Consider the following 22,230-nt stretch of genomic DNA (forward strand, 5'->3'; position numbering starts at 1 on the left):
GGACCTCTGATTCACATTGACAACCCAATTCCAAACTTCCATCCTGAACACCTTCACAACAAACTAGGTTAGTGTAGGAGACAGAACACAAGCAAAATTCCAGCACTTAGACAGCGATGTATAAAGAGACATAAGGGTGAGGGAAAAAAAGTGGGGCAGGGGCAGGGGCAGGGGCAGGCAAGGCATCTCAACACCGACACTGCTTCTCGGTGAACGGTGAGACCAGTGGTCCACTCACACACAGGCTTCTCCAAGAGAGATGCAAGAAGACATTCCCTGTAGTAATTCCTAAAAGAGGAGAATTTACTTTCCACTGGCCATTACTCATTCCATTGGGTTAACTTCCTATGCATCATCTGGACCCTGGCAGCCACTCAGGAAGCCACGTGCCATGCCTGGGAATATGGTGTTTTCTTCAAATCTCCAAAGTACAGGGATGAGCCAATGTGGTGTTACACCGTTCAAGTGAGAGGAGGAGGCAGCTGAGAGACTGAGAAGGTGCACAGAGGGTACTGCAAGAGTGGCTTTGGAAGTTGAAGTCCAGGGAAGGCATGCTTCCACAGCAATCACTGTTGTGAAGAACGGGACACACCAAACCGTCTTCTGGCCAGTCTGGGCTCCTCAAGCTACTAAACAAATAGGCAAAAAAGGGGGCAGAGCAACTACCGGATAGGCCAGGGTAATTCATTCTAATTATCAAAGGAAAATCGGGTTACTGCTAGTCAGTGGTGAAAAGGAGGGACAGGCTTCTTAGTACTCCTTACTCCAGGCCTCCACTTGCAACAGCCCTATTGCAGCTTACACGGTTCTATTTCACTACTCATTGTGGTTTCCCTGTATCTCCCCACACCTTTGTTAACAGTCTGGTCATAGGGACCAGCATCGTGGAGTAATGGGTTAGGCTGCTGGCTGCGACACCAGCATCCCATACAGGTGCCAGTTCAAGTCCCAGTTGCTCCACTTTCGATCTAGTTCCCTGATAATGCGGTTGGTAAAGTAGCAGAAAATGGCCCAAGTACTGGGGCCCCTGCTACCCACGTGGGAGACCTGGATGGAGTTCTAGGCTCCTAGCTTCAGTCTGGCCCAGCCCCCAGCCACTGCAAGCATCTGGAGAGTGAACCAGTGAACAGAAGATTTCTCTCTGCTTTTCAAATAAATAAATAAGTCTTAAAAAAGAAATCAAGTGAAGGAGACCAAGACCAAACAAGAAAAGCTAAGAGAGATAGGAACTTTCTGGCAGTAGTGATGGACAGAATGGCAAGAGGCTTTCCTGAGCTCATCCAACAGCCTGGGCCTGTTACAGGGCCTTCTCTTGTTCTGGGTCTCAATGAGAGCTAGCAGCCCTTGGATCAGCTGCTCAATAGAAAAGAGTAGCAGACCACAGAAGAAATATTCTGTCTCTAGGGCATGCGCTGTGGCCATTGTCTTCACTTGGACCCCACATCCCAAATCAGTGCCGGGGTTTGAGCCCTGGCTCTGCTTCCAATCCAGCTTTCTGCTAATGTGCACCCTGGGAGGCAGCAGGTGACGGCTCAGATACTTGGGTCCCTAACACCCAGTTTGGAGATTTGGATGAAGTTCCTGGCTTCTGGTTTCGCCTAGCCCATCCTCAGCCATTGAGGCCATTTGAGGAGTGAACCAGCACATGGAAGACCTGTGTGTGTGTGTGTGTGTGTGTGTGTGTGTGTGTGTGTGTCACTATGCCTTTCAAATAAATAAAAATAATGAATGTAAGGAGTTTTAAAAAAAAATAAAAAGGGAAGGGAAGAGGAGGAGAAAGGAGGGAGGGAGGAAGAAACAAAGAAGCCTCCAAACCCCAGAGGCCCACTAGCGTTGGGCCCTTTGGGGAGGTGCGGGAGAGGGAGATCATACCAGTCTCCCTTTACCACAGCAGGCATGCTCACTGTCAACAGGACCCCTAGAGACTTCACCGAGCTGGCCAGCCCTGAACCGTGGTCAGACTCCTTTCCTGCCCTCTAACACATCAATGTCTCACCAACACAGATGCTGTTTTCATTTACAACAACTTACCATAGTTGAGGACAATCTACCCATCCTGCTGACCTAGCCTACCTTTGTTCAGAACACTCACCTGAGCCAATCGTTGGGCAAATCATCTAACACAAGGCCTATTTTATAAGAAGGTGCTAAATATCTCATGTGATTTATAGAAGATATAAAGGGATTTGAGAACACAAAACACAATATCCAAAAATGCTGGCAACACAGCGCAGCACAGAGTGTCAGGGGCTGAGTGGGAGCGGTGCTGCCACCGCCCGATATCCTGAAGGAATGCTGCGCCATACAGCACTGGCCAGGAAAAAGAACCAGATTTAAACTTCCAAGGATGGTTTCTACTGAACGAATATCCTTCTCACAGCATCTTAAAGTCAAAAGTTCTGGACATCTAGAAATGGCCACAATGGCCGGGGCTGGGCCAGGACAGTCAAGAGCCTAGAACTCCATCCAGGTCTGCCACACGGGTGGCCCAGGCCTAAGCACTTGGGCCATCTTCCACTGCTTTCTCAGGTGCATTAGCAAAGAGCTGAATCAGAAATGGAACAGCCAGGACTTCAACCAACATTCACATGGGAGACTCAGATAAAGCTTTGTCCTGGTCTAGCTATGCCATTGTGACCTTCTGGGGAGACAACCAGCAGGTGGAAGATCTCTGTAGCTCCCTCTTGCTCTGAAACAAATAGATAAAAATGACATGAGTCTTTAGGGATCACCCCACTACAGCATAATCTCATTGTCACTTAACCAACGCCACCTACAATGACCCTATGTCCGAATAAGGTCACAGTCTGAGGTACAGGGATTACACTCTTCCTGTGACCCTCTATTCCGCCTCTATTCCTGGCAGACATCACCCCTAATTTGGATGTTCCTCCAGAACCTCCTCCACTGGGACCCTGTAACCCAGTGTCCGTATCACAGCCACTGCTGCTTTGTCATTTCTGTAGGCAGAGGCAGTTCCGGTGATTTTCACCTTGGCCTTTCTTAACAGCCCTCCCGCCACAGGTCAGGGAAGCTATGCAGAACTCCCCAGTTTCTGAAGATGCCTGTTCCAATTAGGCTTTCCAGAACTGAGGAAATAACCACCTCGTTTGACTCCACACCCTGAGCTCACGTTAACTGTTGCATCTATTCTGACCAGCGAAGAAAACCAAACAAATTTGTGGGGCCGCCTTCACAAATTGCCTTCAGTCCTGGTGAAGCATCAGACTCTCCCAGGGTGGGTGCACAGGTCCTATATGAGAAGACAGGAACGCTCCAGTCTAAGCCTCTGAATCCCTTCCTCCGTCGTGAACCAAGGCAGGTCTGGCATTCTGACTTGGGTGCAGGCCGTCATTGAGTCCAACTGAACTGTTAATGATTCCTTTCTAACCCCTCAAAAATCGAATCAAGAACCTCTGTCCAGTTAGCACGTGGCAGTAAATTTGGCCTGCTTAAGCATAACCTGATCATCTCTTAGGGTCTTTGCGTCACTCTGTCCAAAAACCTAAAGGAAGCATCTGACTGACAGAACTTAGTCACATGACCATGCCACGGCTGCAGGGGACAGGAACAGGGTATAGACTCCCCTTAGGGAGCTCACAGTAGTGAGAAAGACCTCCACCTAAAAGATAATTATAGCCCAACATACTAAGTGCAATAGTAAAAATGAGTACAATGTGTTATGAAAGAAATAGGTAAGCCAGTCTTGGAGGATACAGGTCAAGAATGGAATAGACCAAGGAGCTTCAGAGAAAAGCCTGCTGGAAACCATGCAAATATCCTTACCTGGTTAAAATCTCAGAAACTTCCTCCTGTCATCGAAAGCTTCTACGGAACTCTCCTTGTTGAGGTAGATTTGTTCTGAGAGGAGGAGCGTGGTGGGGGCAAGAGGCGCGGAGTCACCACACACACCACGGGAGTCGGGTGAAAACCGGCCAGAGGCGAGCAGCCTGCAGACACGTTTATTTCAGTTGCTACAGCAGCTTATATAACCAAGGCAGCCAATCTGGTCAAGGGACGGTCTATGCCCTAACCAATCACACCCTGTTGCCAGGCAGTTTCTGAAGCCATCCAATCACAGCCTGTTGCCAGGCAGTTTCTGTTGCCAGCGGCCATCTTGACATGGCCTTCTCATTCCCCCACATCTCCTGTGACTCAGACTGCAACACTTGTCTTCCATTCCCTTTCCACTTCTTCTTTCTCCTTTTTAATGCCCTGCCAACCGGCCACACCAAGCTCCACTGAGGCAACCAGTCTCCCTTGGCAGAAGCCCTACCTTGTGGTCCCTAATGAGATTCAGTTACGCTGTCTGTAAATCTTGGAAAGTTTCAGGTGTGGGGTGGGTGTATCTCAGAATCTGTTCCGTAAACAGCAAGGAAGTGCAGATACAGCACAGAGCAAAGGGGAACACCATGGGAGGCACAGGTGTAAGCTACACTCCCAGCCCTCTCAGCAGCCTCTGAAGGAGCTTGCCAGAACATTCCTAAGGCTCGCCAGGGTCGTCTGAAAGCCAGCAATCCAGTCGGCTCTTCAGATTCACTTGTTATATTAATATCCCAATGATCTGCAATAGTACAGTTTTTTAAAACAATTTTTCTAGCGAAGATTTCCACACCACTCTTAAGTAACTTTTTAGGAAATGCTTATCAAATGATTTACCAAATGCTTATAAAATGATACTTGAGGTTTAAAACTACTGCGTGAAATTACTATTACGGAGACAGAACTTAATCCTAATTTATGCCAAGGCTAGTAGAAATAATAATAAAACTCCTTGTTTTGATTTTTTCTGTCACTTTAATATACGATTGGAACAGTTACAATAATATTTGATTCCACAAAGAACTGCATGCTTTTGCTATTAAAAGACCTTTGTTGAAGCCTCTGAGCTTTACCTCTTAGGAACTGGAGAAATATGGAGGTTCCAAGCATTTTTGTCAGCACACAATCATTCACAACTACCTTCTAGATGCTTGTTTTCTATCTTTTCCTCTCAAAGGGAATTCTCACTCACCAGAAGAGAAGCCCACACCACCGAAATGATCAGAACCAACAAATTAGCGTAATTAGTAGTCCCGAGCTTGGTTTAAATGTTTGACAAACAGCAAACACCAAACAATATAAAATCAAACAGAATATTGTTTTTATGAGGTAATGACTCATCAACTAAAACCAAGATCAGAACTGTCTGTACTTAGTTACTTAGTATAACGCCTTCATTCTCAGTGCTTTACAGCACCACAGGTTTTAGAAATGAAATACATTTTCTGCATTTCACAGTAATCATCACTTTCAAAAACTATAATACACGTCCGCATGTTACACTTACAATGCCAGAAGTATTTTGCCACATATCAGCTCTTAGCCTCAAATAATAGAATACAAAAAGCTATACAGGACAAAACACCACAGAACTTTTGAATATTCCCCTTCCCCAGTTGTTAGCAGGTGGCGCTTTTTTAAAAGCAAAAGTAATGAAAATCAGAAATTTCACATCCAATGCTTGACTTCGATTTCATCGTCTTCTGGTACCACCAAACCCTAGGATGAGGAGAGTAGATTTATATTAGTGTTTCTGAATGCATTAGCATTCCTTATAAAACTACAAAAGTACTACATGTTTATTGTCAGCAAATGAGTAAGAGAGATGAGGCAAGGAGAGAAGGAGCTCCTGGGGGGACAGGATTACATGGACAGTGCAACACCACCCATGACCACCTTCCCGGTCACCAAGCCTACTCCATTCACACGAGCTTGCTGGGAGCAACTTCCAGTCAGGAAACCAAAGACAGTAAATGCAAGCACCATGGAGGGTATGGACTTTGAAGGATCAGTGTCATTTAGACCCCACACATACTGGCACGCACACGTCACACTAACAGACTATAGGATAACTCGTCTTCTCATTTGAAAACTCGATTCTTCCTGCATTTTCTCTTAGGTTGCTTGGCAATGTCCAATGACTTTTCTTCATTAAAAGTCCCATATATTTCCAGTTGTTAGTCATGATTTTGTACATGTTTTATTTCCAAGACCATGAGATCTCTTCTGTCATGGTATTTCCTAACCAGCCATATTTTTCCACAGTCTCCCAATCACCACACCTTTTTCTTCCCAAATGCAACTATCCTAACATCACAGGTTAGTTTTGCTTGTTTGGAAACATGCATCTTTATATAATATAAATGTTATGATCAGATTGTATATATTCTTTTTGTATCTGGCTTTCTTGTATTTGGCAAACCACCTACAATACTGCATACATCTGCTTATTTTCATTTTAGGCAATATTCCACTGTGAACCAAGTTATTCATCCATGGCTATCCATTCATCCATGACGGATGGATGGGTTGCTTCCAGTTGGGAGGCTGTTTCGAACAGGGATACCATAAACAGCCTTGTGCCCATCTGTCAGGGCACAAGTGTATGAATTTCTGCTGCTACATGCAGCTGACCCCCCATGGGTTCTGCATCTGTGTATTCAATCAACCAGAGGTTTAAAATATTTCAGGTAAGAAAAAACTGCATCTGTAATCAACATATACAAACTCTTCCTTGTCATCATACCTTAAACAGTACAGTGTAACAACTACTTACACAGTATTTACACTGGATTAGGTATTCTAGGTAATCCAGAAATGATTTTAAGGGTTTAGGAGGATGTGCATGGTGACATGCAAACACTACACCGTTTTATTTAAGAGACTCAAGCATCCACAGAGTTTGGTATTTGTAGCAGGTCTTGGAACCAATCCCCCATGGATACCAGGAGATGACCTTATCTGAGAATAAAACATCCTGCACCCCAGGAAAGCGCAGAATCAATTTTAATAGGTGATATCAGTTTTTCAAATCAATTTATATTCAAATTAACATCAGAATTTCACTTACATTTTTTAAAACATATTTTCCCATCAATTTCAATAATTAATAGTAATTTCCTCCTTGTGAAAAAAACTAATCAAATTCAAAGCAATCTACTCATTACCCACTACCCCTCATTTGCTGCTGGGAGTGAAAGCTGTTTAAGTTCAAACAGCTATTTTTTTAATTTACATTTTATCTTTACTTTTTATACAATGTCCTCTTAGCCTGGCAGTAAACATCATCATGTTTTTCACAAAGTATGGCTCATTACGGTTTCTGACATTTACTGAATTTTAGGAATGCAAGGCTTTATTAAAAGTTCTGGTTTAGAGTTTAAAGGATCTCTAGTGATCACAGAGCTACACACATATGGAAAGGCTCAAGTTAAAACCTTGGTTAGTGGCAGCATGGAGCCCTAAATCAAATCCCTAAAATGTTTACAAGTGTAAGAAACAATGAATCTGGACATTTTAATCCCAGTTAAGTGTACTATCAGTACTTCTGGTGAGTATACCAAACAAAACCATGATTGCTAAATTCACAGTTCATCAACTTGCGAAGCTCTCAAATTATTTCTGCACATGATGCTACATAAAATACCTTTTGCTATCTCTGCTCTTACCTGAGGCTGTTCTGGTTTTCGTTTCTGAGTCTGAACACGCTGAGTAGCTACCGGGGCCTCCACGAAGCGGCGAGTAAGGCCGACTATTCCACGAGCCGGAGTGTGGCGGAGGGTAGGAGGGGTAGTACCACGAGTCTGAGAAGGGCGGTGCTGCTCTTTAGAGACACAAAGGTGAGTCAGGCAGTGCTCTTGCAACCATTATTTTTCAAGACCTTCCTACTTCTAAACCACTGGAACATCTTTATAAAGAATTCTTTCCTGGATGCTCCAGTGTACCCGAGGTAACATGAAACACTATTTGTATTTCTGCTATAGTTAGAGTCATTGCTGTGGAGAAAGAACATGCCAGGGGGTCTTCATGCACACTCAAATGAAACATAAACTAACACTCAGGACATTCCAAACCATGACCCCAACTCTTTACCGGCCTCAATTCTATGGTTCTATCAAACCAGACTCATCAGTCCCTAAATGCTGCCTTCTTAGTTTCTTTTTTAATAATTTTTGAGAGAATGAGAGGGAGAGAGTCCCATCCATTGATTCATTCCCTAAATGCCTGAAAAAATAACCAGGAACTCAATCCAGGTCTCTCACAGGGTGGCAGAAACCCAATTATCTGAGCCATCATCACCGCCTCCCACAGCCTGCATCAGCAGGAAGCAGGGGCCAGAGCCAGACTGCGACTCAGGTACTTGACACAGAATGCATCTTAATCACCAGGCTCAGAACTCATCACTGCTTTCTCTCAAGTTCTTGGATCTCAAGTGAAAACTTTCTTCCATCTCATAATACCTATAAGGATGTCATAGGATGGAACACAAAGAAAAAGAGGGGCCAGCACTGGGCCATAGCAGGTAAAGCCACTGCCTGCAGTGCCAGCATCCCATATAGACTCCGGTTTGAGACCTAGCTGCTCCTCTTCCAATCCAGCTCTCTGCTATGGCCTGGGAAAGCAGCAGAAGATGGCCCAAGTCCTTGGGCCCCTGCACCCAGAGGAAGCTCCTGGCTCCTGGCTTCAGATCAGCTCAGCTCCGGCCGTTGCGGCCAATTGGGGAGTGAACCAGCGGATGGAGGACCTCTCTCTCTCTCTCTTTGCCTCTCTTCTCTCTGTGTAACTCTTTCAAATAAATAAATAAATCTTTAAAAAAAAAAATACACACAGTACTGACCAAAGCACATACAGCACTTCCCACCACCACTGATCTGATTTAATGTCATATCTTATTTTCCTTAATAAAATGAAATGTAGTCAACAAGTAAGCAAAACAAAGAAACCTCCAAAGAAATGCTAAATTAAAGGGCAAATGAGATCAACGCAAAGCCTACCTATTGCTGCCAAACAAGTATCCTAAGATTCCTCCAGTTCCCAGGCCAGTCCAGAACCCTGGTCCTGAATTTTCAGATCCTTGTCCTGTGAAAGCACTGCCAAAACCGGAAGCTGCACCGTGGCCAGGATTCTGTGGTCCTAAAGATAAAAACGACTTCTTACACATCCTCACTTAAACACAGTATAGCCAGTGAAAGCAAAAGTAACAAGACATTTCAATTATAGTGTCTATTCTACATTATGGGTTAACTTATGAACAAGTTATATTTACAAACATATTTGTAACATGCTGGTTTATAACTATGGAGCACACTTCCCATAGACATGGAGAAGGACGGGCATGTTTGGGGCCTGGGGGTAGGGGTGGCGGTGTGTTCCTGTAAGATTACATCTACCCTGATCAAGATCAGCCACTAAGACGGTCCCACTTTCCAGAGTTAAGTTCCTTTCTGCATCGGGAAAGCCCCCAAGAGCTCCAGTCAGAGCTGAATCAGAGTCTCAGGGAGAAATCCAGATGGAGGCAGACCGCTGGGAAGACAGATCTTAAGGAGACCTTTTGCTCAGAGGAAGTTTTCTTCTAAATAGATGTAAAAGATACACGTAGGGAACTGTGCAAATCGCACATGTATGGGACAATAAGCTCACACATACACGCCCATCTGGGTAACCAAGCACCACTGACCAGCAATAACCTTTCCCTACCCCCGTGGAAGGCTCCCTCGTGACAAGTCACAAGAGAGGGCGCCTACGTGAGAAGCTGGCGCCACTGACTGCATCCCCCACACTGCAGTTTCACCCACTCTTCAGCTTCTTACAAGCAAAATCACACAATATGGACTCTTTTGTCCACCACATCATTATGTCTCTGACAGTCAACCCTACTACTATTTCATGTAATAATTTGGGTTGGTTTTTTTCTCCAATTTATGTGTAAGTATCCATTGGATGAAAAACTCACAACCTATCTCATTCTAATGTTTACGGATATTCTATTTCCAGGTCTTAGCCATTATGAATAAAGCTGCTAGGAACATCCCTGCACAGGTCTCTGCACGTATTCACTCACTTCTCTTTGGTACACATCTCGGAATGGACCTGCTCATCGTGGGGAAAGCACGTGCTTAGTTTCAGTAGGTGTAACAGTTATCCAAAGTGTTTCGACATTTTAACTCCTCCCAGCCAAGCATGAAAATTCTTATCTCTCCATGTCTTTGCTAAAACCCAGAGCTCTCTTTTGAATGCTAGCCATTAAGTGTTTTCCTGTTGGTTAAAAATAATTTCACGTGGTTTTACTCTGCACTTTCCTGAACACTGATGATATGGAGCATCTTTTCTTATTTTTATTGGCCAACTGGAGAGCTTCCTTTTCTATAAAATGGCTGTTTGAGTCCTCTGCTCATTTTTAAAAGGGGGTTGTCTTTTCTGAGATTTGTGAGAATTCTTTGTGTGAACAGATTCTTGATACACACCTCTTATTAAAAATACACTTTGCAAACATTTTCGGTTTGTGTCTTGCCTTACCACCCTCTTAGTAATGTCTTGTGATAGACAGATGTTCTTAATGTAAATACAGTCTAACTTATCCTTTCTCCTGTGGTTAGTATTTCCGTGTTCTGTTTAAGGAATCTCTGCCCAGCCTCAGGTCATGACAGAGCAGCTCTGCTTGTTCATCTTTTATGTGGCGATCTATACTACCTAATGAATTAACGTTTGTGTGTAACATGAGACAGAGCTCAAAATAAATGCTTACCACCGTATCTCATCAAGTTTCCAGATTAATTTGCAATTTAATCAAACAGCCTCAAAATGCTAACAATACTCAATGACTTTTAGAAAAGCAGAACAAAAGAGGTAAAAAGAAGTAGAAAGTAAAGCCTAACAAAACAAATCTACTCTGGTTTCCCAACACAACCATCTCCTTTTTGTAAAAAAAAAAAAAAAATGAGCACAGGACGCACCCCTCGCTTTCACCCTGTACACGGCCCTCAAGCAGGGAAACCCACCTGTGAACTCAGACTTAAAGCCAGGGGGAGGCGCTCCTGCAGAGCTGGTGAATCTCTGGTATTGGCTGGAATATGGCGGGTACTCAGAGTAAGGTGGAGGCGGATACTGCCCATCACTAAGGAACAACTTATAGACGACAAAGGCAATCGTAAGCAGCACCACAATGGTTACCAATCCACCGAGGCCGCAGGAGTCTGCAGAGTACAGCTTGTAATAATAATCAGAGAAAGAAAAGCCTTGGTGTCTGCCAGATTCTCTCAGCTTCTTCAGGCCGAGTTCTGTATAATCCAAGTTGTACTCCAAGCCACAGGAGCCTCTCAGGACGTACTGGTCTTCAGAGGACTCATAGCCTTCACAGCTCACCACAGTTTTTCCAAATTTGTACGCAACATCTAAATCAGTCTTGCATTCCCACTGTGAAGAAAACCAGAACTAAGTTATTAGAACCAAAGACTTTTTTCATTTAATATATATTATTTGAGCTATATGCCACTCATAAAACTGCATATTGAAACAAGGGAATCACCAACTTCCCAATGATGCATATTTCTGTATCGGTGAAGGGCAAACAAGCGTCAAAGATAACAATGACACTTAAGCTGGGTAGTGGCTACACAGTGTGTGCTGTGTTCCCATTAAACATTCAAGCTAGATAGTCTTCTGCACATACGAGGTAATCCATAAGCAAATGTGCAAAATGTCAACATTTTGTCACTGTGGTTCAAGATGCTTTTTTTTTTTAAGATTTATTTTATTTGAAAAGCAGAGTTACAGAGAGGCAGAGGCAGAGAGAAAGAAATCTTCCATCCGCTGGTTCACTCCCCAAATGGTCACAATGGCTGAAACTCGGCTGATCTGAAGCCAGGAACCAGGGGCTTCTTCTGGGTCTCCCATACGGATGCAGAGGCCCAAGCACTTGGTCATAGCAGAGAGTTGGATTGGAAGCGGAACAGCCAGGACTTGAACCAGCACCAATATGAGATGTCAGCATTACAGGCAGCAGCTTTACCAGCTACACCACAGCGCTGCCCCCTTGATCTGCATTTCTATGATGGTTAATGATGATGAACATTTTCCCATGTATTTATTTGCCATATGTATACCTCTTTTGGAGAAATGTCTATTCAGGTACTTTCTCCATTTTTAATTTGATTTCTGCTTACTGAGTTATAATACTTTATATATTCTAGATACAAGTCCCTCCTATTCTATGGGTTGCCTTCACTTTCTCGATGGATGTCCTTTGAAACCCAAAAGTTTTTCATGTGATTAATATGCAATTTTTTAATTTCTGTTGTTATTGTCATCTTTTACTATACTATTTTCTTAAATACATTTATTTGAAGGAAGACAAATTTATTGATTCAGGAAAATAAAACAAGCTACATATATATATATATATATATATCAGTATTTCACATTGACTGCCAATTCCTTAATAATATATATTGAAAGTGACTTCTAAGTATATTTATTATTATTACTATTTTATTTAAAAGGCAGAAACAGAGACAGAATTCTCACATCTGCTGGTTTACAACCCAAAGGTCCTCAATGACACAGCTAGGCTGGGGCCACAGCTAGGAGCCAGAATGTAATCCAGGTCTCCCATGTGGGTGGCAGGAACCCAAATACTGGAGTTATCAGTGCTGCCCGCCAGGGTCTGCAAGTGGCAGGCAGCTGGAGCCTGGAGCAGGAGCAGGCAATCAAACCCTGATGCAAGGATGCAGGCGTCTCTACCACCAGGGCGCGCCCACTCCCTAAGGACCGCATCTCAACTGAAAACTCTCGGGACTGGAAGAGGCTCCCTCCTGTTACTAATGGTTAAGTCCGTGTATAAAACGCTCTACACTTCTGTGCTTACACTGTTCCCTTCTCTCTCTCTCCAGCTCTAAAAATCTGATCATTACCTCCTAGCCCAGCACAAACACCTCCTCCTCTAAGTCCTCCCAGCGCCTTACAGCACTTTATTGGGATCTACATGTAATCTGAGTAGGAGAAAGTTTAATTCCACATTATCCATTTTGAATCCTATACATTTAATACATGCTTAATCGACAACATCACTATTAGTGTGCTGTTGTCGCTGTATTTCCAACAAGACTAAAGCAATTTAAAGTGGGAGTGAGACTTCTGCTTTAGCCCTTAGAGTCTATGACTTCCCTTAGTGATACTAGGAAAATGTTGTAAGTATTACCCGACAAAAATGAACTCCCTCTCTCTGAACTGCATAGACCATGTAAGTAAGGCTTTACCAAACAAGAGTATCATTCTATTGGAAGCAGAAATCATCAAACGCAAGTTTCTTGCTTAAACAGCAATCACCTTAGATCCTTCTTGAGGGGCCGGCGCTGTGGCATAGCAGGTAAAGCCCCCATCTACAACACCCACATCTCATACGGGAGCCGGTTCAAGTCTCATCTGTTCCACTTGCAATCCAGCTCTGCTATGGCCTGGGAAATCACTGGAAGATGGCCCAACTCCTTGGGACCCTAAACCTGCATGGGAGACCCAGAGGAGGCTCCTGGCTCCCAGCTTCGGATTGGTACAGCTCTGGCCGTTGCGGCCATCTGGGGAGTGACCCAGAAAATGGAAGACCCCTCTCTCTGTCTCTGCTCTCTGTAACTCTGCCTTTCAAATAAATAAATAAATCTTAAAAAAAAAATCCTTCTTGAAAGCAGACAGAATACAAAATACAAGTAGAAGTACCTAAATAGTGATTTAAACCAAGTGTGTGTAATAAAATCTATTGCATCCTCAATGCTCATTCAGTTTTAGAACTTCAAGGCAGTGCTCTGCCCTGTGTACACAATGCCACTGTTCCAAAGGCAGTAAAGCCCAGTGACACACTTCCACTCCGCAGTCACCCTCAGTTCTAAAACAGTGTTAAAACCAAGTGTTCCCAGCTCAGTAGGAACAAGGTACCCCTACTGTTTACAGTCCGTGATTCCTGATCATCTTAACTTTGTATCTTTAGAGCAGATTGCTACTTTTTGAGGAATGACAGGGAAATGACAAGCAAAGAGATCCCCCAACCCTCCCTTAAAGTACACAAAATAAATGTTGACAGTTTACTAACATCTTAGAAGAAAGTCATGTTATGCAAATAACAATAAATATTTATTTCCATGCTTTAGAACCAGCTCACTCCTTATGCAGGAAGATTTTTTTTATAGGCAAAGTGACTGACTTATTTCTATATTTTAGGCTGGCTTGATATTTTTTCATATGTACTTCCAAAAAATACTGAACACTGTCCCAATAAACAGCTCATTGAGTAAAAACGCCATTTAGACTGCCACCAATGCAGTGGGTATTACCTGCACGTCATAGCCATCCCAGCCTTTGTTCTGACATTGTATGACTTTGGGGGTGTATGCATCACAGCCCGCTGTGCCCCCGACACATTTCAGCTGGGGGATGGGCTCCAGCCGGCGGGAGGTGGTGTAGCGGTCGTAGTGCAGGGTCAGCGCCTTCACGTCCCGCAGCAGCACCCTGTCTGAAACAGGAGGAACACAGAGCCCGCGGCTGTCAGACACAGAAGGCACTCAATCTTAACCAAACTCTCCCCCAGGCAACAGTCCCAAATGGGGCCTTTGCAGGGTGACAGGAGCCGAGGACTCAGCTTCTCAAAGCCACCCCAACAACACAGAGGTCTTGGCAGAAAATTTAGATGGTCAGGCCTCTAAGATCTCTCTGCATTTCAAGCTGAATGTTTCTACAGCACAAGTTCTTTGTGATTTTTGCTAAACCAGTTAACCTGAAAAGTTGATATCGTGTAACAGTAATGATTAATTAAAATGGAAAAATACATACATATTCCTGAAGTACACTGAAGGATTTCAATGTCCATCAACAGGTGAATAAATAAAAAATCCTGATCTACCCTTACAGCGGAATATTCCACAGCAGTTAAAATGAGACGACTAGGGGCTAGCGCTGTGGCACAGCAGGTAAAGCCACTGCCCGCAACACCAGCATCCCATAAGGGCACTGGTTCATGTCCCGGCTGCTCCACTTCCAATCCAGCTCCCTGCTAATGGCTTGGGAAAAGCAACGGAGGGTGGCCCAAGAGTCTGAGCCCCTGCCACCCATGTGGGAAACCCAAAAAACCCCTGGCTTCAGCATGGCACAGCCCTGACCACTGGGCCACCTGGGAAGTGAACCAGCAGATGGAAGAGCAATCAATCTTTCTCTCCCTCTGTAACTCTTTCAAATAAATAACTAAAAAATTTTTTTTTAATTTCATTAGTGACTCTAAAAAACATGAGTCAAATAGAACTCAGGAAACAAACTAGATAAATTGTAAAACATTTTAAGCAGGCCAGCGCCGCGGCTCACTAGGCTAATCCTCTGCCTGCAACGCCGGTACCCCGGGTTCTAGTCCCAGTTGGGGCGCCGGATTCTGTCCTGATTGCTCCTCTTCCAGTCCAGCTCTCTGCTGTGGCCCAGGAAGGCAGTGGAGGATGGCCCAAGTGCTTGGGCCCTGCACCCGCATGGGAGACCAGGAGGAAGCACCTGCTCCTGGCTTCAGATCGGCGCAGCGCACCAGCCGTAGCGGCCACTTTGGGGGTGAACCAACGGAAAAAGGAAGACCTTTCTCTCTGTCTCTAACTCTGCCTGTCCAAAAAAAAAAAATTTTTAAGCAAAATACAGGTTGTAGAATATGTTTAATGACAGCTTCACATACACTTTGAAAAAAGCAAAGCAAAACAGTACTACATATTGTTAATGTGAATATATGTATATGACAGTAGCATGAAATCATACACAGGAATGATTGCACATATAACTCAGACAGTAACTCCAGGAAGACAGAAAGGGAAATCTACTGTTTCATGGGGCCACGTGTTTGCAGTAAACATGGTAAAATGTAAACTTCAATAGAACTGAGTGCTAAGCATGCGGGCATTCACTGTACACTTCCATGTGATTTAATGTTTAACACTGTTCACAACTGAAAAAATAAAAATATTTATAAACTATTTCTGAAATTAAAACTCATTGGCTAAGGAGTTTAAGAACTCAGAACAATGAATGACATTATGTGATACTGGGGACCAAAGCAGGCTTTCCCGTTTATCACTCTTGGATGAAGCTGCTTGGGCCATTCTAAGAATGTGGGAAAGCTCCCACCCGGAAGGCCTGGGTTTTCTCACTGAAATGACCCAGTGAATACCCAAGCCTGAAACCAGACCGTGCGACGGCAGACAAAGGGTAGGTTTCAGAACAGTGAAGACAAAAATAAAAGCTTCCTACAAACTGCCAGAAGAAAAAGAGAATAATAAAGAGGTTGCACACAAAAATCACAAAAGAAAAAGAATTAGAGAAGTGGCGGATATGATCTCAACAAGCTCGCAAAAGAAAAACGGAGAAATGCCCTCAAAACGTCTACAGGAAAAAGCGTGGCAGGGTACAGAATGCTAGGTTGTCACTCAAGAACAACTACATTCCCAGGCATCAGAAAGTGTCCAAAATACTTAACCTTACTGAACTGTTCATTCTCAGTAAGACACTGAAGACAAACATGGCGGGGCGGGTTGGGAGGGAGGGCGTGAAAAAAATCAAAGGACAGAAGTGTGTGTACACACAGGAGTGGTGCACAGAGGTCAGAATGACGACTGAGGGCACGTGGATGACAGCTCCGTGGCAGCCGGAGGATGGGCCCCACACTCCCACACTGGGAGAGCGTAAGAAGGGGTGCCAGCACCAGGATCCCCACTCCTGCTGCCACTATACCATAAGTTGCCTCTGTTCCTGTGGACACAACGTCCAGGTGAACCTGGCTCTGGTTTGCACCAGCACTCAGCACGTCTTGACCTTGACCTGACGAAGTTCCTCCCCTTCCCTCCAGGTCCTGAAACCAGCTGGGGCCACACTGGTCAGCCCACGGCAGCATCTGGCTTTACTCTACCCTAGTGCACCAGGGAGACCACGGTATGCCTAGAAGGACGGACAGAGAGCAGCCTACGCCCCTCTGGCCACATGTCTGCCGAGTGCTTAGAACCTGACCCCTAGAGCACTGGCTGGATGCTCTGATCACGGTGAGCCCCATGTCCCAAAATGCAGAGGCCATGCTTCTTAGTTCCCAATTAAATTTGTTGAAGCCTCTTTAATACATGATTTTTATGTTGCTATTTTCTAGTTCTATTGCATTTTTATCACAAAATGTGGCCTACAGATTTGAGTGGAATTTACGTAAGCTTTTTTGGTAAGCTGAGTCCTCTAATGACTTCTAGAAAGGGCTCTTAAATCTGAGGAACCGAGAAGCCAGAGGCTTGCTTTGCCCCTCCAGGAGAACAGTGAGGTTTTCAAAGACTCATGACTTTTATCTTCACCACACATATGAGAAACAAGAGAAGAGTGAAGAACTGTTCATTCAAAAGCCATCACAGGCCACAACAGCAGGACGTGAGCCTGGCCATCCAGCTGGTCTCCCACCTGAGTGGTAGAGGCTCAAGTACCTGGACCATCTCTGCAGCTTTCCCGGGAGCATCAGCAGGGAGCTGGCTCAAAAGCAGAGCAGCCGAATCTCAAACTGGCATGGATGGGGGATGTCAATGCTGCAGGACACCAGGCCCAAAAAAGAACTACATAAAAACTATAAGCTTTAGACATAAAATGTGAAAAGAATGAATGGAAAATTGTATGACACACGGAGTGGAAACATCACATTGTAAATGGTGTATTCTCTCCACGTTAATCCATAAAATCAGTACAATCCCTAGCAAAATGCAACAGAATATTTCTTTGAATTCCAACAAAGTGATTTTAAAACTTAATAGACTGTTTGAAAAAAACAACAGCAAAGAGGAAATTTTGACTACACATATCAAAACATAATTAACTCTCCAGTGACATGAAGCAGCCAGGAGTTTAGTCCAGCAGTTAAGACGTTCATATCCCATACTGGAGTACCTGGGTTTATCTCCTGGTGTCGACTGCTACTCCACTTTGCTAACACAGACCCCAACACAGCAGTGATGGCTCAAGTAATTGGGTTCCCGCCACCCACACAGGAAACCCAGCTAGAGTTCCCGGCGCCGGGATTCAGCTTGGCTCCAGTCTGGCCCAGCCCTGGCAATTATTCCGGTTTACTAAAAATACAAGCGGAAAAAAAGAGGGAAAAAAAAAAAAACCAGCCTGAGAAAACAAAATCCAGAAAGTAAGACATTCTCAAGGACAACTGGCCCAATCTTTAGCAAATCAGTAACATGAAAAAAGGGATTATCCTAGACTTTTAAAACAACAGATCCAGATGTAATGCATGATCCTGCACCAAGTTCGATATGAACTAGTTATACAGGACATTTTAGGAACACCTGTGCTATATGAACACAGTATGGGTAATTGGGTGATATTAAAAAGTTAGGGGGGGGGGGGTGGCACTGTGGTGTAGCAAGTAAAGCCACCACCTGCAGTGCCAGCATCCTATATGGGCACTGGTTCTAGTCCCAGCTGCTCCTCTTCCTATCCAGCTCTCTGCTATGGCCTGGGAAAGCAGTAGAAGATGGCCCAAGTCCTTGGGTCCCTGCACCCATGTGGGAGACCTGGAAGAAGCTCCTGGCTCCCAGCTCCTGGCTTTGGATCAGCGCGGCCATCTGGGGAGTGAACCAGCAGATGGAGAACTTCTCTCTCTCTCTCTGTCTCTCCCTCTGCCTTTCTGTAACTCTGCCTTTCAAATAATTGTTATTACTGTGAATGTTTTAAGAGTTTGATTCTGGGAGGCTGGTGCTGTGGTATAGCGGGTAAAGCCATTGCCTGCAGTGCTGGCAGCCCATTTGGGCGCCGGTTCTAGTCCCGGCTGCTCCACTTCCGATCCAGCTCTCTGCTGTGGCCTGGGAAAGCAGTAGAAGATGGCCCAAGTCCTTGGACCACTGCACCCACGTGGGAGACCTGGAGGAAGTTCCTGGCTCCTGGCTTCAGATTGGCACAGCTCCAGTCATTGTGGCCAACTGGGGAGTGAACCAGTGGATGGAAGATCTCTCTCTCTCTTTCTGCCTCCCCTTCTCTCTGTGTAACTCTGACCGTAGTACCACTATCATAACCCTACATCTTTTTCCCTTTAGCTCCTCAGGTCTAAGAAGAAACACAAATGCCCACACTCCACTGGGTCCATCAGGGGACACTCAAGACTTCCCTGAAGTCCAGCCTCACAAAAACCACCTTCAAGTCCCAATATTTAGAAAAACAAAACCAAACTCTCTCAAATTAGATCCCTCTCCCCCATTCTTCCAAATCTCAGGAAATGGTAACTCCACATTTCTCAAGACAAAAACCTTGAGAGTCTTCCTTGTCATCTCTCTCCTTGTGCCTGGACCGTCATGTCGGCTTCACCTTCAAAACAGGTGAGAAGTGCATCTGCCACTCTTTCTACCTGCAAGCTCCCGCCTGGTCCAGGCGGTTGCCACGCCCCACACCTGCTGCCTGAGCCCCTCTCCGCTGGTCTCCCTGCTTCCCCGCAGTCTGTGTTCCAGTCAGCAGCCCCAGCGAGCCTTTGGAAACACACGTCTGATCAGGGCATTTACTCCTCCTCGCCCTTCTGGTTTCTGACTCAAAGGCATCTTAATAGCGACTTCTTCCCTGACCAACATATATGTATATTTTTAAGCCCCCTGGACACTCTGTCTCCCTACCTGTTTAAATCACAGACGCCACTTTTCACAGGATGTGTGCTAGTTAAATGTGTGTGTGTTTACTGCCTATTTCAGCTCCATGGATATAAACTCCCTGGGGACGAGACACTCTGTTGTTCACTGCTATTCCCAAAACCCAGAAGAATGATTACATTAATACTGATTTGTGGAAATTCTTCACCGCTTTAGCTAAAAACAAAGCAGGACATCCAAAGTCAAACAACAGATAAATCAGGAAGCAAGTGCTAGCCTACTGAAGAACCTGGTAAAAGCTATCCCCATAAAGTCTTCATAAAACAGTTAATCAAAGGAAACTTAGGGTGAAGCAGAATTTATAAAAATCAAGTTTACTCTACAAAACATTTTGGGGCTTTTTGTTCCAAAATAATAATTTCACATCATTAGTGGACTAAGCCATCAGGGAGTGATTCACCATTAATTTGAATTTCATCATATATATATATATATATATATAAAATTCTCCTAACCCCTTTACCAGTAAACTTCTTTTTGTGTTTCAGAATTGATTGCAGGTCCAACAAATTAATGTTTCATTCCAGGTTTTAAATGTAATTCTGTTCAAGTCACCATCTATAAAAGCGTCTAGGAATACATAAAGAAACTGCACATTTAGGGGCCAGCACTGTGGTACAGTGGGTAAAGCCACCGCCTGCAACACCAGCACCCCATATGGGCGCCAGTTCCCGTTCCAGTTGCTCCACTTTTGACCAAGCTCTCTGCTACGGCCTGGGAAAAGCAGTGGAAGACGGCCCAAGTGCTCAGACTCCTGAACCAAGCAGGAGACACAGACAAGCTCCTGCCTTCTGGCTTCAGCCCCGCCCAGTGTTGGTTGTTGTGGCCATCTGGGGAGTGAACCAGCAGATGGAAGATCCCTCTTTCTGTCTCTCCCTCTCTTTTACTCTTTCAAAATAAACAAATCTTTAAAAAGAGAGAGAAAATGCACGTTTAATCTCAACTTGGCCTTTTATCTGATAATAAAACGTCCACATCAAATGGGCTACTCAAAGTGTTTGCAAGCAGCACCTTTCTCATTTCAACCAACAGGAATAAAACAGGATCTGACAGGAATAAACTAGGTAGGCATTTCTAATCATAATTGCAATAGTGGTGTGTTTTCCATTCCTCAAACCAAAAATAATGTTTTCATTGTAAAAGTCATTGTTTACACTTCAATACCCTTCAAGAATACTTCACTCTGTGGAAAATGGAATTAAAAGTTTATTTTGGTGTAAAAAAGGTTGAAATCCATGTTGTTTCAAGGGCTCCAAAATGTCATGAAAAATGCACATTGTGAAAAAAAAGTAGCAAGGCTTCAAAAGTATTTTCATACCAAAAAAAGCATATCTTATAATTCCGCTTGAAGTCCCCTCGCACTGATATCAAAGAGCCTGTTGCTCAGAAATCATTTACCATCACAGAAAATGATGACAATACTTCTTATTAAATTGCGAACCCCGAAACGCAAGCGGGGACGCCGGCACGAGGCCCTGAGTTTCCGGGCAAAGGCCAGCGAGAGCAGCGGGAGCTCGGCCCGCCGACACAGCACTGTCACCGAGCGACCCCGAGGCTGCCCGCGGCGTGGCAACGGCGAGGCCGGCAACAGGCGGCCGGGGGACATCGGCCAGCAGGACACAGACAGACACGCAGCGCACCCCGCGAAAGGCGGGGGCAAAGCGCGGGCGTCCCAGACAACGGCGTCCCGCGCCGTCCGCTCTGGGCTCGCAGGGCCGGGACGGGCTGGGCTGGACACAGAGGAACAGCCCAGAGCACAGACACGAGCGACCAGCACACGCGGCCGGGGGTGCCTCAGGGCCCCGACACCACTCACCGGGGTCGTTCCAGCACTGCGCCAGGCCCGCCATCTGCAGGAGCGAAAGCAGGCCAAGGAGCGCACGGCGCCAGGCCGCGGCCATGGCGCTCGGCGAAGACGGCTCGCGGCTGCCCGGCGCTCGCCGGCCCGCACCCGGGCTACGGAAGTCCGGCGCCGCCGCGCAGCGACGCCACGACCTGCGGCGGCGGGACGGGACTGTCTCTCCGCAGAGCCGTAGCCGCGGCGCAGGTGCGTGCGCCACTCTGACGTCACTGCCGCTGAGCCTCGTGGGGGGCCCTGAATGGTTGCTGCCGGCCACGCCCCTGGGCCGGGGGCGGGGCCCTGAGCTGGGGACGGGGCTGGGGCGGGGTGCAGAGTTGGAGGAGGGGCAGGGGGCGTGACACCGTGTTGGGGCGGGGCGAAGTGCTGGGGGCGGGGCCGGGGCGGGGCTACCCTGGAAGGTTCAGGTGGGAGGTACTGCTCTTTGAGAGGTTGAAGGTGTTCCCAAAACTTCAGGAACCTTTCCAAGGGAAGTCACTGTGCATTATTAAGCCTTTTGTGCTCAGCGCCCAGCACCTTATTGGCGCTCTGTTACTGTTTGCTAAATCCAGAGAGAGGTAGTGTGGAAATGCATCGTCTGGTTTCGGGACTCAGAATCCTTAGGTTTTTCCTCACACGTGGAAGCCGTACGAATATTCAAAATGTCAGGAAAAAATACTCTATTGCGTGGACAGAGAACCAGCTCGCGAACCCTCTTTCGGCTCTCAGGTCACAGGCCTGGGTTTCTGTCTTCCACTCATTCAGCAGTTGTGTACGGAATGTCTCAGGGGTCTGAGGCTGGAGAACACATACACAGTCCCAGTGCTCACGTTAACATAGGATAGGGCAAATATTACAAATTAAACAGCAACATGAAAATTAAAAACAAAAACAGTGTTAAGT

The 22,230-nt window shown here is 45.4% G+C and overlaps 1 protein-coding gene across 1 annotated transcript; it reads right to left on the minus strand.

The window, feature by feature from the left end:
- Positions 1–4,777: 4,777 nt before the first annotated feature.
- Positions 4,778–21,511, minus strand: SARAF (store-operated calcium entry associated regulatory factor). The gene is made up of 6 exons (XM_017339118.4): positions 21,307–21,511; positions 14,142–14,320; positions 10,821–11,235; positions 8,817–8,955; positions 7,491–7,645; positions 4,778–5,541 (listed from the first exon to the last, which is right to left on the minus strand). The coding sequence occupies exons 1-6, from the start codon at positions 21,389–21,391 to the stop codon at positions 5,516–5,518; spliced, it is 999 nt and encodes a 332-aa protein (XP_017194607.3). The 5' UTR covers positions 21,392–21,511; the 3' UTR covers positions 4,778–5,515.
- Between the last annotated feature and the right edge of the window lie 719 nt (positions 21,512–22,230).

This window comes from Oryctolagus cuniculus, chromosome 2, assembly GCF_051225735.1.
Source record: "Oryctolagus cuniculus isolate XC-2025 breed Fujian yellow rabbit chromosome 2, ASM5122573v1, whole genome shotgun sequence".
NCBI lineage: Eukaryota > Metazoa > Chordata > Mammalia > Lagomorpha > Leporidae > Oryctolagus > Oryctolagus cuniculus.

Coding starts and splice junctions, on each gene's coding strand:
- SARAF (XM_017339118.4), bottom strand. CDS start 21,391: ATGGCCGCGGCCTGGCGCCGTGCGCTCCTTGGCCTGCTTTCGCTCCTG. Junction 7,646..8,816: donor TACTTGTTTGGCAGCAATAG/GTAGGCTTTGCG, acceptor GTGTCTCTAAAG/AGCAGCACCGCCCTTCTCAG. Junction 5,542..7,490: donor GAAAACCAGAACAGCCTCAG/GTAAGAGCAGAG, acceptor TCCTCATCCTAG/GGTTTGGTGGTACCAGAAGA.